The sequence below is a fragment of the Polypterus senegalus genome, chromosome 10 (genome assembly GCF_016835505.1).
Source record: "Polypterus senegalus isolate Bchr_013 chromosome 10, ASM1683550v1, whole genome shotgun sequence".
NCBI lineage: Eukaryota > Metazoa > Chordata > Cladistia > Polypteriformes > Polypteridae > Polypterus > Polypterus senegalus.
The window spans coordinates 127679480-127699014 of record NC_053163.1 but is presented as its reverse complement, the minus strand read 5'-3'; the positions used below and the strand labels follow the sequence as shown (position 1 = coordinate 127699014).

At 38.2% G+C, this 19535-nt stretch overlaps 1 protein-coding gene across 1 annotated transcript in view; it reads left to right on the top strand.

Annotated features, from left to right (window-relative positions):
• upf1 (UPF1 RNA helicase and ATPase) overlaps nt 1-19535 on the top strand; it is a 43282-nt gene extending 23747 nt beyond the window's left edge. The window contains exons 11-24 of the mRNA XM_039766584.1: nt 1137-1255; nt 1346-1510; nt 1652-1766; nt 1853-1996; nt 5789-6002; nt 6310-6427; nt 6508-6664; nt 7092-7234; nt 7361-7535; nt 7636-7717; nt 10466-10627; nt 13393-13613; nt 13697-13819; nt 17010-19535. Of these exons, the coding sequence (XP_039622518.1) occupies nt 1137-1255; nt 1346-1510; nt 1652-1766; nt 1853-1996; nt 5789-6002; nt 6310-6427; nt 6508-6664; nt 7092-7234; nt 7361-7535; nt 7636-7717; nt 10466-10627; nt 13393-13613; nt 13697-13816 (1935 nt within the window). The 3' untranslated portion in view covers nt 13817-13819; nt 17010-19535. The remainder of the gene's footprint in view (nt 1-1136; nt 1256-1345; nt 1511-1651; nt 1767-1852; nt 1997-5788; nt 6003-6309; nt 6428-6507; nt 6665-7091; nt 7235-7360; nt 7536-7635; nt 7718-10465; nt 10628-13392; nt 13614-13696; nt 13820-17009) is intronic.

Sequence of the window (19535 nt, the reverse complement as noted above, 5' to 3'; positions counted from 1 at the left end):
GCAGAGAGATGTTTATTTTTTTCTGTATTATTTAGCATCTAGTTGTTCCCAGCTTAAGTGCTTATGAAATTTTTACAGTGAAATTAAATCAAATATTTAGAGAAATAGCAAAAAATTTATTTTTAGAACACTGTTATAAAAACCTTATTTGTTTAGTAATAATATAGAAATGTTATAGAGTGTGTAGAATGCACCACAGATACAACGTACAACTCAGTTCTTGAGAGACAAGTGAGGACAAGTGACACACACACACCCTCCTTCCTGGAGATCCATGAAGAGCTCTGCTCAGGTAGAAATGTTCTCTCTCGTATGGATCTTTTCACGTTTTATGTATTACTTATTATTTGCCCCACACAAAAATTGAATATGACCTTGCTTTTGTTTGTCATAAATTGAGCATCCCGGAAGAGCAAACATATTTTTGGTGCAATCAATTGCTGAATGACAAGTGTAAAAATCTCCTTCTTTTTCAACACACTTAAATGTTAGAACAATATCGGTTATTTTTTAGGTCAACATACACACCTGAAATTGACATTGTTTTATTACGCAATCATTTCCAGATCTTTTGATATAAAAGATCACTTCAATATCATGTTGTGTTGCAGATGTATTAATTTTGAAAGGCACAAAGGTCCAGGAAAAATGGCAGCTTTTAGTTGAGAGTGTTGTAATATTTTATGTTTTTCTTGATATTTATACATTGCGTATTTGCTGATAACATTTTGTATTTTCTAAAGACTAATGTAAATAACTGCAAAGTTTTGTAGAAATGGGTTAAGTGTTTTTTGCATAGTGCTCTAATAGACTAATAGTCATTCACTTTTATGTTATTAGGATATTTGTTTCATATTATAAATATTTGTTGAAAGTAAAATACTGTCCCACTTCTTTAGGAGCCAAAGCTTTCATTTAAAAAGTTTTTTAAAACTTCTGTCTGGATGTTTCCTTTCCTGATCTGATCTTGGTAGATGCTTGTGATTAGTTCATTTTAACTATGAAATTAAAAAGAAATAAAATTTGGCATGCTTAGGTGTAGCCCATCTTACCTATTCCATTTTATTTCTTAACACTGCTGATTCTTTGGCATTCAGTTCCCTCCATAAACACACAGTATGTTACTTTTTTTGCAGGTTTATGCTGTCAAGACAGTCCTGCAGAGACCCCTCAGTCTCATCCAAGGACCTCCTGGAACTGGCAAGACTGTCACATCAGCCACCATAGTCTATCATCTGGCACGACAAGGCAATGGGTAGATATGCCTTTTGTGGCTTTCTGCTTTCTTTCTGTTTTTGTCTAGGGTGCTGTTTATCATCTGTCTTCTTCAATACCACTTTACTAGGCCAGTTCTGGTGTGTGCACCAAGCAACATTGCTGTGGATCAGCTAACTGAGAAGATTCATCAAACCGGGCTTAAGGTTGTACGTCTTTGTGCCAAGAGCCGCGAGGCCATTGACTCTCCTGTGTCCTTCCTGGCCCTGCACAACCAAATCCGTAATATGGATAGGTAACATGCATTTCAGTTTCAGTTTTGACCCTAGCAGAAACAAAAAATAGTTTTATGGAAAATTTTGCTTATTAAATTATGTTAGATTACATGGGCTTCCTTTAAATGTAATCACCTTTTAACGATTGTCTGTCTTTTTAGCATGCCAGAGCTTCAGAAACTGCAACAGCTTAAGGATGAAACAGGTGAGCTGTCATCGGCAGATGAGAAGCGCTACCGAGCCCTGAAGCGTACAGCAGAGAGAGAGCTACTTATGGTGAGAACCCAAGCCAGTTTACTTTAATGAATGTACTTCTTTAAGTATACAGTACATAATGATCCTTAATTGCTTCATTTTGTTAGAATGCTGATGTAATCTGCTGTACCTGTGTTGGTGCTGGGGACCCCCGCCTAGCAAAGATGCAGTTTCGTTCTATTCTTATCGATGAGAGTACACAAGCAACAGAACCAGAGTGCATGGTGCCTGTTGTACTTGGGGCCAAACAGGTGAGAACAATCCACAAATACCAACCCTAATCCCCATTTATAACCTACTTCAAAAATTTTTGAAAGACTAGTAGGATTCCTGAACACTGCTTTTCAGTATTTTTTTTTTCCACCTTACTCTAACTCTTTTAGTTGTATCTATTGAGGTTTCTTTGGCTCTCTAAAATTTTTGTTTCATTGTTTTAATGGCAGCCAAAAGGTTAAGGGTATGATTTTGACTCTGAGCAAGTAAGATTTAATGTAGGCTTTAAAAAAGGCTATGCAAAAGCAACAAGTGTCTGCAGCAAAACAGAACTATTGGATTTAGAAGTTGTAATATGTAAAGAGGAAGGAAAGATTTGTTTAAATTAGAGAGAGAGAGAGATTACGAGCACGCACCACGTGACAAACCAACTCAGGATCCAGATTAGGACCCAAGTGCAGCCATGCAACGGGTGACACCTCAGCACCACACTAGCTCAAATGGAATGGAACAGTGTGAGGTTTTTTATGGTGGCTGTAGTGCCAATTCTGCCACTAACCTCCCAAGTTTTTCCCTGCAGCTTGGAGAGCCTGGTGCTGTCAGATTTCATTTTCTTGCTAAAAAGCATTTACAGTTATGTGCTATCAAAAAAAAAAAGAGGTAGCTGGGAAGCAGAAAAATTCCACAATATTCTCTTTCACTTTGTGAATGTAAAACCCATGTGAAGGAATGCCAGTATATGTACATACTGCTTACCCATGTAGAAGAAAAGTAACGCCTGCAATGTCTCAATGCTTAGCAATACTGCTTGAAAGCTCCAGAGTCCTAGGAACAAACTCCAGCCACAGTGCTGTTTTTTTGGGAATTGCACATCGTTGTCGATTTCTCACAGGTTTATTTTCAGGGTATTTCGAAAGCATGAAGGGTAGTTGACATTTCCCAGGGTGAGAGATGGCAGGTGTGTGGGATTAGTGTTTCTTGAGATGGCATGGAACTGTCATTGGTTGTCGTTGGTTTTGTCCTGCCTTGTACCAGTGATAGTAGTATAGTTCAGCTCTCCAACCCCATTTAGGAATAAGCAGTTTCAGAAAATTTATGCATGAAGATGTAGGCCTGGTTCATGCCATCTGTTAAGAAACCTGTGTGCCATTTGTGTATTTTCTATGTAACTTAACATTTTCAAAAAAAAAAAATTACATGATTTTTATTTATTTATTTATTTTTTTTGCTTTGGATCATTATACTGGAAGATTTCTTGTTTCATTTTATTGTACAGTTCTTCAGATCCTGCTAATGGAATAGTTACATAAAATATTGATATTTTTTATATGCTGTAGCTTGCTGAATATGGATGCACAGAGTGACATACTAGACAGGCAGATTGCTTTACTTCTCCATGAGCTGGCTGTCTGCTTTTTAGAACTACTCTGATCTTAATGAAAATGTCCACAGTTCCTCCCACTGTAGTATGCATGTGAAGTTGAAAACCTCCCAGTAGTCAAATTCAATATTAATGAAATACGGAATTATTTTTTAGATTAATGTATTAAAAGTGCTCAAGGTAGTTTAACTAGTAATTTGTGTTTTCCAGAAATCCTAGCATACTGCAAAGTACTTTCTAAGGCATGTAAACTATGAACTGAATATTGCATTAATGTTGTGTTCTCGAATTCTTCTCAGACACCAACAATTAGTTTCTCTGTCCAAAGAATCATCAATTTGACCTTCCAAGGTTATTCTGTGGTGCAGTATGTCCTTTATTGTGTAATACACTTATTACCACAATCGGTTATCTATGTATACAGCTGCAGTAAAATTGGACACACTTGGACTATGAAGTGGGGCCTAGTGCTAGTAAAGATGAGGATTAGGTCTGAAAAAGCTTATTCACACAGTGCATTGTTACAGCTAATAGCAGAGTGTTTTCTCAATGATAGATATTTCAGAATAAGAGGAATCATTTTGTATTAGCAGCCCAGAGTACATATTTTTTAAATGGTGAGCATCTTGTTTTTTATGAGATTTCTCTCGTGCCCTTTCTGTAACTGTATAAGGCGAGAATTGTTTATAATAAAGTATAGTCCTCTGAGTTCCAAAGGTTAATGGCCATTTCCTGTGTCTGAATGTTTGAAAATCTGTGACATTATTGAAACCTTCTGACCATCACATGTGGCCAACAAGCTAGTGAATATTTTAGGTCATTTTCTCAACTGTACCAAGCCCTATCAGTGGAAAGGAATGAGTACACTGCTGCATCGATGTACATTTCGTTAAATGACTCAACACTGCACAGTACATTTTCTGACTTGGTTGTGATGATGTCCTTTCTCCCTCCATATTTAATTCACTGAAAAAGTTCTTTCCATTTATTTTTGTCATAATGCAGATTTTAATTCTGATTTCTCTCATTGGTTTTGAAGTAGTAATTGCACCATTTGTGTTCCCTCTTTTTTTTTTTTTTTTAAATCCATAATAAAGTATGCGTTCATTCTTACCTTAGTTATAACACTGTAAATGACAAAAGGATACAATTAACTTTTGGTGTTCTTGCCCTCACTGCCCCAGTTGCTTTAAAGCTAATGCTGTTTTTTCCTCTTGCGTGCATGCTTGCTTTATAGAATTTCTGTACATTTTCACTATGTTGCTTAATTGAATTGTGTGTGCATGCAAAACTGTGATTACTGCAGTTTGATACACTGTAAGCTGCCACCTTTAAAAACAGCACCCAAGTTAAAATTGTACTTAAGGACTTGGGTTTTTCGTTTATATCAAAAAAAATTTAATTAAGAAAATATTTCATTAACCAAACATCCAAAAACGTGGATTTTGTGAGTCTACAGTTTGTTTTTCCGGAGTTAAAAACTGGGTGTCCCAGGCATCCGAACTGCTGATTTGTCCACCCCTGAATATCAAGATACTTGGTGCATGTAAAAGTTAAAAAAAACATTTAAGAAACATGTGATTGTTATTGGTGCATGTACAAATGAAAGAATCCAATAATTATCAAGAATGGAAACTTTATTTGGCAATAGACAAAGTGAAAAGTGGTATGCCTCAGGTATTTGTGTTGGGGCTGCCTTTATTTTGATTTATATAAATAATTGGATTAAAAAATGTAAGAAAAAAGATCAATTTCCAACTGAAACTAATAGATGGATTGATGGATACACTGTAACCTGCAAAACGTTACACATGAGCTAGGAACAGAACCTACAATTGGGCATATACGTGTCAATGAATCATATTGTAAATGTACTGTTTTAACACACTGTAAAAGCATAACATCTAATTAGTCTGCTTTAATTGGGGGGTAGGGCCTGAACCATGAAATAGCAGTGGACTCTTCTCGCTCCACATCCTATCCAATGAAGAGATTTTAGACTGGTTATAAAATGAAGGAGTATGAAATTTGAGAAAAGACTAAAGCAGTAGGATCTTTTCAGATCTATTTTGCCCCTTGAAATATATTTTAAAATGCAAGAAGAGGATAGTGTTGTTTTTTTTTGTTTTTTTTTTTTTTATTCTTTTGATTAAAAAATTACTCACTTTGGAACACACGTTCATGTGGCAAATTTATATATACATTAATTGTGAAGAAAAACTTCAATTTTAAAAAATACTGGGCATACCATTTTAATAAGGCTTTTTAATAATAATAAAATACTACTGTAATTATTTGAACATTTAATACACACTTAAGCATATCGGCTATGCAATTTCTTTTTTTAAATTTCAAAGAAATTGAAACCATGTTATGGGGAATTTCATTTTTTTTTTCTCCCCCAGGCATTTATATATCTATTTCTCATAGACTTCCTTGCCTTTTACAGCTTATCCTTGTGGGTGACCATTGTCAGCTGGGACCTGTTGTAATGTGCAAAAAGGCAGCCAAGGCTGGCTTATCGCAGTCCTTATTTGAGCGCCTAGTTGTCCTTGGCATTCGTCCTATTCGCCTTCAGGTGCAATACCGTATGCATCCTGCCCTTAGCGCCTTTCCCTCCAACATATTCTATGAAGGTTCACTGCAAAATGGAGTCACAGCAGGTAGGCTTCTGTACATTTGTAAATACATACTTAACACTAGTATTAGTAGATTTACTTATCCTGTATAACTTTTTAAATTCCTTCCTTCAAAGGGATGTTGCAAGTTTTATATTATTTAAGAGTCCACATAATGTGGTAGTATTTGAGGTCTGAAATGTTCAGATTATTTACACCAATTTTTATGTATACGTTACAGATTAGCAGCAGAATAATATTTTAAACGTCTTTATAATATTATTCATATGTGTGACATCTCTTGATTCGGACCCAATTTATATGTAAAATGTTCTATTCTCTTCCTTCAAAGCTGACCGTGTCAAGAAGGGCTTTGATTTTCAGTGGCCACAGCCAGACAAGCCTATGTTCTTTTATGTCACCCAGGGTCAGGAGGAGATTGCAAGCTCAGGAACATCATACTTGAACAGGTAATGGTGGAAAATACACCAGCTTTTGTATCTCTTAAGTTTCATGTCTTTTTATTTACTTTTTATTTTTTTTTATGTAGGACTGAGGCTGCTAATGTAGAAAAGATAACCACGAAGCTTCTAAAGGCTGGAGCCAAGCCTGACCAAATTGGTATCATTACACCCTATGAAGGCCAGCGCTCCTATCTGGTGCAGTACATGCAATTTAGTGGCTCCTTGCACACAAAGCTCTATCAGGTCAGTACAGGCAGGAATCACATTCTGTAAATAAAATTTTTAGAAGTGACACTTTGCTACCACTTTTATTCAGATGTTTGTATCTTAACACTTAAATGTTACCTGTGGTGGTGGGTTATGATTAACTAATTATGATTGTTGAACATAAGGAAGCGTGCCCCACATTCTTATAGTATGTGTTACAGGTTAGCTGTATTTGTCTTTAAGGCATTTTTGGGAGAGTTTTAATTGACAAAATATTGGTGCAGTATATACAGTAGATTTAATTGTGCCAAGCTAGTCTATGTCCTGAATCTTTGTAATTTCATGCTATGGTGTATTATGGATTTAAAAAGTGCTGTGTGTAGGGGCAGCTCTTCTGTTTGTTTTTTACGCCATATTCTTGCTTTATTTTATAACATTTTTTTTTTTTTTTTAATTTCCCTAGGAGGTAGAGATTGCTAGTGTTGATGCCTTTCAGGGTCGAGAAAAGGATTTTATAATTTTGTCTTGTGTCCGAGCAAATGAACATCAAGGCATTGGATTTTTAAATGACCCTAGACGACTAAATGTAGCCCTTACCAGGGCAAGGTAAGTTACTTGAACAGATCATAAGCAACTCCTTCTTTAGCATTTATCCTTAGTTTCTCATGTCAGCCTTGTCTAGTATATTGTTTGTATTAATTTGGGGTTTATCTGTTTTTCCTTTTATGTAAGGTATGGTGTGATAATTGTAGGCAACCCTAAAGCTCTATCTAAGCAACCGCTGTGGAACCACCTTTTGAACTATTACAAGGAACAGAAGGTGCTGGTGGAAGGTCCCCTAAACAATCTTCGTGAGAGCCTCATGCAGTTCAGCAAACCCCGCAAACTTGTTAACACTATCAACCCTGTGAGTGTGTCAGGACAGATGGGTTTAGTATGATTTCTGAGAATACAAAAGAGAATCCAATGTTGACTGGATGTAAACATATTTAACATTTCACTTTCAGGGGGCACGATTTATGAGCACTGCCATGTATGATGCCAGAGAAGCACTTATCCCAGGATCAGTTTATGACAGAAGTAGCCAGGGTAGGTCTTTTTCTTATTTTAGCTGTCTGAAGTGTTTTTGTTTGATTGCTTAGCTTTACAGAAATGTAATGGTTTCGTCAAGAGCTTCATAGTACAGATTTTACATGTTTTTGGAATGTACAGTGCTATGTAAAAATGCTTAGGTCACCAAAGAAAATTTTAAAACTAGAGACCTATGGCAGCAGGCATTAATTTGTTAATAAAAACACTGTATAACTTTGGAATATACTTAAACACTAATTAAAAAAATAGCAAGTGTTCCAGAAACTTATTGATAACTTCTGAGATGACAAAAACAACACGGGTTTGCTTCCCAACTCTCCTCAAGACACCTCAGCCATTCCTTGAAGTTGTGTAATTGCTACAATAGCACACCTATTTTCAAGTTGATGTGGTAGTGAATAGCCAAACCAGGTTGTGCTAGTGGAGCAGTTTACCAAGTAAATGGGTATATTGGATGGTAAACACTGCTACTGGGCTGCATCGAGGAGTGGTTTGGAAATGAATAAGTTCACACACTTTGACACACATTAAATGTATTTTTATAGTCTATAGTCCATGAGCAATAGCACACCAGACTGGATTTTCAAGATTGTGTGATCTCATCATCATGAGATATTTGAAGAACCTGGGGTATTTGAAAACAGAAAATATTCACAGGAGCAGATGACCCAAAAAGCTGTGTCCCTGTAATGAACAGTACATAAGTGTCACTTCCTTAGGAAACAGAAGGAAATGGAGTGAAGTGCTTACTCTGGTAGAGTTATCTGGCACCAAAGTACATGCTTTGACCTTGAGAATAAGTCTAAAGTAGAAATGGCTCTGTAGGTCAGTTTTGTTTCTAAGTGTTCTTTCTTAACAGAAAAGCAAGAAGCAGAAGAAATGTCAGTACACTAAAGACTATAAATATAAAGCATGGATGACAAGTGGAAAACATTTTTTTTTGGTTAACAAAGAGCTGTTTGTCAGGACAATTGGCATGAAGTATGCTGATGCTTGTCTTTATGCTTTTGTGAAGCTGATGGTGTCTCTTTCATGGTCGGGGATTACAGTTTGGCCAACCGTGTAGGGGATCTGGTCAAAATTAATGGGATGATGACTTCTGGTGAGAATTATAAACAGACTTTGATTCAACATATCATACTTAGAGAGGAAAATAATATCAATGGAAACTTGATTTTGTTTGTAGATGTTACCAAACTGAAAAATGAAGACCACCTTGGTGTGGCAATCTATATATGGAACATTAATTCCTTACTGAGGAAGCCAAGCATTCTGCACATCTGAATCTGTTCTTCGGAGAGTTGCAGTCAGGGCAGCTGATGGAACAGTCCTTGCAGATGACACTACAGTTGTGACCCACTGGGCTGGCTACTTTGAGCAGCTGTTTAAAGCTGATCCTCCAACTAGGATGTTGGATATCTCTGGGTCCACGGTTCTTGAGGCTGATCTTCCAATTAGCTGTGAACCACCCAGTCTCACTGAGATTTTACTGGTGGTGAACCAGCAAGAGGGTAGGGAAGGCTTCAGGATCTATGCTATCCAGGTTGGTGGTAAGGCTGTCTTCCTGACGTTACAAGCAATCTGGCGTCATCCCAACTGACTGGTAATGGGACTTGTCATCTCTATCTGGAAAGGGAAAGGTGATCGCCTGGATTGCGGCAGCTACACAGGAATAACACTGCTCTCAGTGCTAGGGTCGTCCTTGATATGATCCGTGATCACTTCCTCATCCACCTGCAACAGGAGCAGTCTGGTTTTACGCCTAAGAAGTCTACCATTGACTGCATCTTGTCACCAAGGGTTCTCATGGAGCAGAAATACAAATATTGGCAGAGTTTCCTTGTAGCCTTTGTCGATTTTTGTAAATCGTTCCACTCGCTTGATCGAGCTGCCCTGTGGAAAGGAGTCTGTTGGGCTCCCAAAATCTATGAAACAGGATGAAGATCCAAGTCTTTGGAGTCCTGGTGCTTCCTGTCTTGCTGTTTGCGAGACATGGACGATATCCAGTAACCTGAATGAAGACTGGGCTCTTTTGGTACTATCTCTCTTTGGAGAATCCTTGGGTACTGCTGGTTTGACTTTGTGTTGAATGAGCGGTTGCTAATGGAGTTCAGAATGAGGCACATTACCTGCATTGTGAGGGGGCGTCAGTTATGGCCACTACTGCCAGGGTGGGACTAGACCGTGTGTCTGCTTGGAAGGTTGCCAACCAGGATCCGGAGCTGTTTCATTGTGTGGTGTGTGCTGCAGTGCGCTGTACCATTTCATGTTCTCCAACCTGACCGGACTGGTTTGTCGCCTCATTGCTCCAGTCTCAACATAATTATAACTGGGTGGGATGACTTGGACAGCAAAAAGAACAAAAAGCTAGTATTTATCAAAAGAACTGTTGCAGCAAATCCCATAAGAATCTTGGAAGAATTGATAGAAGGAATGCTTTAACAAAAGTGAATTGCTACAGCTTTGCATTGTAAGGAAAGGACACAAAAATACTTAGCTGTTTTAACAACAAGACATTTATGTTGCATTTTTATTGCATTAGGTATTTTGTATCATGTTTTAGCCAAGAAGTACTTGAACAGATAACCAAGTTTAAAAGTTGTCTTTCCTGGCATGAGACTTTTACACAGTACTGTATTCTGTGTCAGTTGATTTTATTTTTTTTCCCTTTTCTCAAACTTGTGCCCCCACCCCATGATGTGGTTTGCACCGACACATCTGTTTTTTTTTTGTTTTATTTTGCAGGGCGTCCTTCAAACATGTATTTTCAAACACATGATCAGATTGGAATGATTGGAGCTGGACCCAGCCATGTTGCAGCAATGAACATCCCCATTCCATTCAATCTGATGATGCCACCAATGCCTCCACCTGGGTACTTTGGGCCAGCTAATGGTCCAGCAGTAGGTAAGGAGACTTGAGAGATTATTTATGTTTGGGGGTTGAAATGATCCAGAACATTAGCATTGTTCTTTATTTTTTTGCCCATCGAGGGAAAATATGTATTATTCAGGAAGATGAAGAGGAGCTGGCACATCCTTTTATCCTGAGTTTGAATGTGGTAGACTTTACATTGCGTGGAAATTGCACACTATGTCTGGGTCTGCATAGGTTACTCTGTTTACCTCTCACATGTCCTGAAGCATGCCAGTTCGGTTAAATGACAACTCTAAATTGGTAATTTATGGGATTGGGTCCTGGGTTGGCGTAGAATTCTGTTCAGGAATGATTTCCCATGTGTGCTTAGTGTTGCCAGTGCATAGTATAAAAAAAGTTTTGTAAGGGACAGTTTTATAGTGTAGTAGTATAGTATATAGATTCAATTTACTTTTTTATTTTAAATAAATGTGAAACATAAGCAGTGAGCAATATATTGATCCTGTCCAAGGAATTTAAAAGATTTAAATTGAGGATTCTTTCTCAAAGAAAATATGTTATGTACAAGTCTGTGGTGCTTATGGCAGAGTAGAGATTTGCTAAAGTCAAAGATCCAATGTCAGTGATCCAGAGAGCAATCACTTAAGTGAATGTGAACGTACAGAGCAGAAATCATTTTGGCCAAAGTTTTAAATGCTTAACTCTATTTTTCCCAATTTTCTTACTAGTTTATTCGCTTAATTGTGATCTAACAGTGGTCAGAAGACATCAGAGGAGACTAAAGAGAAAATGACACAGGAAGGCTGGTCGCTACTTAAAGCTAGTGTGCTCAGTAGTAAATAATAGCCTAAATACACAGAACACCAAGGAAAATCCATCCATCCATCCATTGAGGTTGAGTCGCGGGGGCAGCAGCTTGAGCAGGGATGCCCAGACTTCTCTCTACCCGGCCACTCCTTCTAGCTCTTCCAGGGGAATCCTGAGGCGTTCCCAGGCCAGACGGGAGACATAGTCCCTCCAGCGTGTCCTGTGTCTTCCCCGGGGCCTCCTCCCGGTTGGACGTGCCCAGAACACCTTACCAGGGAGGAGTCCAGGAGGAATCCTGATCAGATGCCCGAGCCACCTCATCTCACTCCTCTTGATGTGGAGGAGCAGCGGCTCTAATCTGAGCCCATCCCGGATAACTGAGCTTCTCACCCTATCTTTAAGGGAAAGCCCAGACACCCTACGGAGGAAACTCATTTCAGCCACTTGTATTTACGATCTTGTTCTTGTTCACGAGTGAGGGAAGAATGGAGCGTGAGATCACAGGCAGATCGGTGCGGCATTCGCAGTGATGCAGGCTCTGCATCGGTCTGTCGTGGTGAAAAAGGAGCTGAGCCGTAAGGCAAAACTCTCAATTTTCCAACAATCTACAGTCCTACCCTCACCTATGGTCATGAACTATGGGTAGTGACCGAAAGAACGAGATCGCGAATACCAAGGAAAAGCGGAATGAAAAATTGGTGATTATGAAAATCTTAAAAACCAATTAAAAAAAAAAAATAATAATTTTTCAAATTGCATGTTTGCCACTTTCCAATAAAAATATAGCACTCTTGTAATTTATGAAATGACATTACAACTAAATTAAAACCATATGTTGGTTAATAAAGCACCAAATTAATATACGTGCAAGAACATTTAATGATGTGCTCCATAATAGGAGTTTAGACCATTTTCTCATAGGCCTAAATTAATTTTTGTAGTGTTGATGCTGTGTTGCAGCTTGGGTGTTATAACTGCATGTTTAGTGGGCTGATGTAACTGAGTAGTTTAAAATCACTTTGCTTTGACTTGCTGGCCACTTGACTTGAGATTTACAAACCACACTTTTCAGAACCACTAATGTAAGTCTCCAGATTAGTTTGATAATGTAATATTTTAGCTAACATTAGCCAGCCTGTTAACTACCTAAATTTACCCATTCATAAATCATCATAAGAGAGAGTAAGCATCACTTTCTGTGTGCAGACAAGTGTTTGGTCAATTGGTGCTGGAAACCTGTTTTGTTTTTTTTGTTGCCAATCATAAAATCACCTGCAGCATTGCGTTAATTGTGAGGAAAAAAGCTTAATGAACATTGCAGTGCATTCAGGATACCTCATCAGCGTGCCTTTCTATTTCAAGTCAGTGAAACTACCAGGCTCCAATGGTTGTTAGATTGAGCTATTTAATGGTTATGGGTGTTAAAATAGTGATGGTGGATTTTGTAGTGGCTGGTCAGACAGCAAAGTGGTCCATTCTATTGTATGAGCTCAAGAGAGGGCGAAGTGAATTAAAAAAAAAAAACTTTTTTTTTTTTTAAATGATAGTGATAGTAATAAATGTTACAATATTCTTAATTATAAGTATTTTTCAGACAATTTTTGCACATGACCTCTTGTTTTAATTGGCAAAATTGTTAGGGTATTTCTGCCCCTTGCTCTCATTATTTCAGACACTATGCCAGAGTAATCCCATTCCCTCCCCACTCTCTACTAAATTGAATCATGCATGTTTGAGATAGTTATACTATGATAAAGGACAGATGAGGTAAAGTAAAAGTGCATTGAAAAGATGGGTGAAAGAAATGGGCTAAGAAAGGGCATGAAACTGAAAATTCAAACAATACATAGAAACAGCAGCTGATGGAGTAGGACAAGGTCGTTTGCCATGATGATAATGTCTTTAGAAATGTCAGTAACAGCTGTCTTGTCATTTGATTCCTTGCTCTTAATATAGTTACACACTCCACTTTGTCTTTTGTTTACCAGGAAGAGGTGCTATGAAGGGGAAGGCTGGCCGTGGAGGACGGCAGAGTCGCCGTGGACTTGGGAATCAGGGTGCTGGTCAGTCCAACCTGCCTAACAGTCAGGCTAGCCAGGATGTTGCTTCACAACCTTTCTCACAGGCTCCTCTGACCCAGGGATACATCTCAATGAGCCAGCCCTCACAAATGAGCCAGCCAGGGCTGTCCCAACCTGAGCTGTCACAGGCAAGCAGCCATTTCAGCAATCCATACTGTTGTTGTCTGTTCATGGTTTACTGTTTTACCTCATGATTTTTTTTGTCAAACAGGACAGTTACCTGGGTGATGAATTCAAGTCCCAGATTGATGTGGCTTTGTCACAGGACTCGACTTATCAGGGTGAACGAGCATACCAACATGGCGGGGTGACCGGACTGTCACAGTACTAGAGTGTAAGTTGACCTTTACTTCTTATTGAACTAGTAACAAGATGTATATACACTGTGTGTTTTTCCAGAGGCCAGTGCTACAAACATTGTACTAGTAGTGTGATTTTGTGAATTGCATTGAAGGAGGTGATAATATGAATGTGAATTGGCTCGTGGTTTCAAATCTGAATTTTTTTTTTTCCCCCCGTACAATACTTAAACTTTACTCTGTGTATGTGCTTTTCTATTTCTCTAAATTTATTTTAAAAAGTGAATGAGTGACAAATCACTGTCTATGGATTGTTTTTACGTAAAGGACCTTATGTATATAATAGTTTGTGGTGAGACTTTGCAGTGTCAGGTCTTCACCATTTGGTACTTTGATTAAATTTGCTGTTAATATTCATTTTTGTGGGTTCTATAAACGTTAGGTAATCGTCTGATAATTTTTTTTTGCCATTTTAATAGAAAAAAATGTTATTTAAGCTGAGGATGGATACAGAGGTATTACTTTATGTAGTCTTAACTGTTTACTCACAGGAACTGATTTCAATACTTGACAGATATACTTAGCAAGCCCCTATGATGTAAATAAATGTATAATATTTTGTGGTATTTCCCAAAAAAAGTGTATTAAGCTCTACCCCAGCATTAAGTGATTGACTACACAAATATTTGCCTTTCTGGGGAGAAATGAAGGTGTGCACCGTAGTCTACAACACTCCACACCAGAAATTTGAGCTGGACCTAGAAAAGATATGTGTGCACACAATCTACTAAAACATTTAAAGCTTGTTTTGCTATTTTAACATGATGTGGACAAGATTAGTTCTTAGTCTTTATCTCACTATCATTAAGAGTAAAAGCATAAAATAAAGAAAATTGACTTTTGAGTTTTTACTTTAAGATGTACAGTACTTTTAACACTATATAGTATATCATTATACAGTGCATCCAGAAAGTATTCACAGCGCATCACTTTTTCCACATTTTGTTGTTACAGCCTTATTCCAGAATGGGTTAAATTAATTTTTTTCCTCAGAAATCTACACACAACACCCCATAATGACAACGTGAAAAAAGTTTAGTTGAGGTTTTTGGAAATTTATTAAAAATAAAAAAATTGAGAAAGCACATGTACATAAGTTTTATGGTTTCACGTATCAGGACATAATAAAAAAAAAATTAAATGTGGTTCTAAAATTATATAAATTTAACCTCAGATTTAAGGCAACACACAACAGATTCCACCATGAAATTATATAAGAAAAATGAAGTCAAAATGGAGAAGCCATGTGTGAAAAGCTAAGTATACCCCATGATTCAATAGCTTGAAGAACCACCTTTAGCAGCAATAACATTGTTGTCTTCTTTGCAACATTGCTTTGGTTCATTGAAGATTATTCATTGAGGCATTTAGTTATGCACAGTTTTCTTAAGGTCCCGCTACACTTTGACTTGTCCATTGCAACGCATTAATTCTTTCCTTTTTAGCCATTCTATTGTAGATTTGCTGGTGTGCTTGGGATCATTGTCCTGTTGCATAACCCAATTTCAGCCAAGCTTTAGCTGTCAGACAGATGACCTCAGGTGCCCAGGTCCTGTGTCTGCAAAACAAGCCCAAATCATCATCCATCCACCACCGTGCTTAACGGTTGGTATGAGGTGATTGTCTTGATGTTTGGTTTTTGCCAAGCATCGTGCTGTGCATTGTGGCCAAACGTCCTCTTTGGTCTTGTCTCTCCAAAGGAAATGGCTCCAGAAGTGGTTTGTTCAGATGCAACTTGGCAACCTTAAGCTGTGCTGCCTTGTTCATTTTAGAGAGAAGAGGCTTTCTCCTGGCAAGCTTTCCAAACAAGGCATACTTGTTCAGTCTTTTTTTAATTTTACTGTCATGAACTTTAACATTTTAAGCCCTAATCTGCTGCTCTGGAGTTTTTTGCTGACCTTGGGGTGAATTTGCTGGGACATCCACTCTTGGGAAGATTGGCAACTGTCTTGAATGTTTTGCACTTGTGAGCAATCTTTCTCACTGTAGAATGATGAACTAAACTTTGTTTAGAAATGGCCTTATGACCCTTCCAGATTGATGGGCAACAATCCTGGCTTCTCTAAGATCATTGCTGATGTGTTTCCTCTTTGGCATTGTGTTAACACATACCTGAGTGCTCTAGACCATCAAACTGCCAAAACGTCTGCTTTTACAGAGATTGCCACACTTGCTGCTGATCAATTAATCAAGTGCATGTGATTAGCCTCTTAATCTCTATGGAAGCAGTAAGGGTGTACTAAATTTTCACACAGTGCTTCTGCATTTTGGCTTAGTTTTTAACTCTTTGAGGGGTAATTATTTTTTTCCATTTTTGACCAAGGCTGAATATTTTTTTCCAAAAAAAAAAAAAATTTTTTCTGAAAAGCACATAAAGCAACATAAAATGTTTGTTTGACAGATGTTACTGTGTTTTATATTCTGTGATCCTCTGCACTATGTGAATTCACATACCTATTACATTGCATGTCCTGCAAGGTATAACGTTAGGAGCAGCCATTAGCATGTCTTGCCAGATTGCACTGCTTGCAGAATGTGTTACCCTGGTGCTGCCCTTTCAGGCATCTGTTGCCACATACTGTGACCACTGTCGCCATGCAGATGTGTTTGAGTGGCTGGCCACAGCTGTGGGCAGTTGTCATTGTGCAGTCAGCTGCCCGTGGCCAGCGGCAGTACTCACAGTATGCAGCAGCAGACCCCTGAAACAGCAGCAGCGTACTACATTCTGCAAACAGCATACTGCTAGCAAATATAGTTGAACTTTAATGTAACAGCGTGTTTTAACAACGTTTATAGCTGATTACCACCCCTCTACCCCGGATGTCAAGTAATGTCGACAAATGCCTCAACCCCAACCCTGAAAGAATTAAATAAATAATGACACTGTGTAATATGTCATGTGGTGTTGTTTATCTGAGGTTGTATTTACCTAATTTTAAGACCTGCTAAGGACTAGATGATTTTTTTTTTATGTTTTGATATGTAAAACCTTAGAATTGAAAGAGGGTGTACTTTATTTTTAACATGACTGTATATAGTATATTTGATCAAGCTGTCTATTTGGTTTGTTGGAAGTACAACTGATGTCTTATTTCTCTCTTTCTTTCTTTCACTCTCTACCTTCCCCCCTTCTCTTTTTTTTCCTTACCCATTTTTTTTCTTTAGTTTGTGGAAAGAGGAGCTAAGCTTGAGATGGGCTTAGTTCGTCAGTATTTTAATCTGGGTTATTAAAAAAAAAACAAAAAACGGATACCTGTTTTCCACTGCTACAACTGAAGCACCACTGTGTGAAAGCAACAGGAGAGAGAGAGAGAAACAAACCAATCACGAGAGAAAGACAAGACGGACAGAGGGGCGAGAGAAAGAGAGGGAGCCAGAGGGAAGACCCTGCTAGCACACTGAGGCACGGAGACACGCAGGAGAACTCGCAGCGTGCGTAGCAGCGCCTGTTGCGGAATGGCAGGGACCTGATCTTGTTCCTCCCTGTAACACAAAAGCCTCGCCGCCCGCCCCACCCCACCCCCCCACACCTAAGCCCCACTCCCACCCTTTTTTTCTACATTGAATGACAGATTGACTGAGGACCTTACTGTGCTGACCAGCGAATGGTGAAGGTGAGAGGACCTCATGCAGTTTCTCAGATCATTCTTTACTCTGTTTTTCTGTATGCAAAATAAAGGGGGGGTGTAAAGCGCAGAGAAAGCAGAAAAATTGGGGGGGATTATCCTGACACCCAAAACTGCAATGTTATAAGGAGAGGAAGGTGCGTGCTGCACAGAAGCTGCTCCTGGGATGTCAAGCTTTGAGTTGCAAAGTTTTTTTTTTTTTTTTTTTTCTTTTTTATTCCTTTTTTTTTTTTAAATATATAGATATACATATTTAAACACTTGGTAAGGAAATTCATAGTTTGCGGTGGCAAATCAAGACACGTTCAAAGTTTGCCTGCTCAAAAATTGCTCTTTTGTAGAGGATTTTTAATTTTTAAACAGAATCTGAGTTTGAAATGAGCATTTAAGCAAGGACCCTTGTCTCTTGGCATTGGAAGGGAAGAGTCCCTGAGCCACCTAATCTTTGGGGACAAAATATGATGCTTCCTTGGGAGAAAAAAACAAAGTGAATTTAAATTATTGGTGTATATTTTTAGTTGCTGCAGCAATGACTCTAGTGATTGACTGTAAAAGCAGTAAAATGGAAGAGAAAAACATACAGTGCCCACTCCACCTCAAGGTGGGCCTGCTTAATTCCAGTTTTTGGGGGAAAGTAGAGTTAACAAGCATTTTCTTTTTCATTTTTTCCAGTTCTCTCTAAAGCTTTCAATTGGCAAATGTTATGAAAATGGGTGAAAGAGGGGAAGGGCAAAGGTAATCCTGTTGCCCACATGGACAGTAAAATATAATTTGTATTGGTGAGGATGCCTGAAGATGTCCTAGAGTTACATGAGTTAACTAGGAGTTAAATGAATCTTCCCTGTTAGTCACTCTAGAGCCAGAAGGCGAGACCAGGCCTCTCACCAAAAAAAAAAACGTGTAGGATACATCTTTTACCCCCCTTCTCCCCTCAACTGTTTGTGACTCCCCATACTCATTGTTTAAACACACACACACACACACACACACACACAAACCAGAAAACCTGTTTTTTGGGGTACAGCTTTAAGAAAGTATCCTGCAGAAGATGACTTTTGCATGAATAAAATGTTTGTCGCCTTGTACCTGGAATTTCTTTCATTCCCTCACATTTGGCTCCACCCCACACGTTTGTTTTGTTATGTATTGTGTTAAAAAAGCTTCCCAATTAATTGTTCCCTCATTTTTCTGACTTGCCCGTAATTTTTGCTATAACGTCACTTTTCTTGCCCTGCCAGCTATTTGTCAACCTGGAAAGAAACTTTTTTCCACACTTTATTTATATGAAAAAGCAGATGAATTTATTTTTATGAAATATCAGTACAGAATGTAAATTGTTCTTGCTGTAATCCTACCCCAATATGTAATGTTAATGTTCAGCTAGTCCATTTAAAAAGGGATGAGATTCTTTTCTACATCTCAGCTTTCTTTACATCTGATATCAGCCTGGAATTCAAATCTGTTAAAGGGACAACAATTGAACACACTGTTAAAAAAAAAAAAATAATAATAAATAATTGTGATTTGTGATTTTTAGTTTGGATCTGTGAGGCATTTTCAAACTCTGAGAAATACAGCAAAGGGAGGGCACTCTTATTTCTCAATTCAGCCAAAGCTAAGTGAAGATTTGCAAATGGCAGATTAGCAGATGGTCTCCCACAGATTGCTCATCCCCTGCCCGGCCATCTCATTGAGACGGAATTCCGTGAGTATCATGGATACTCCCCTTTAAATTCCAGGCTACATTTTATTTTCGAGTGGTTGTTCTTGTAGCTTCCATCTGTTGTAAGCTTGTGAAGTGGCAACTCCCTAATCTTCAACCCTTGACTAGTTGAGTCCACCTTCTCCTACCGTAACCCCTGTTTTTTTTAATAAAGAACGCATCATCAGTTATTTCCTTGGTTTTGTAGCAGCAGCGTTTACATTTTTAAATCCAAGGTCAAGGTCAAATTTTACAGCATTACATGACCAAAGTTTTGGTGTCCTTTCCATTTTTGTTGATTTTTTTTTCTGATTTTTCTTCTTAAGTTTTAAACAAGTCTTTAATAAAATTATGTAGACTGTA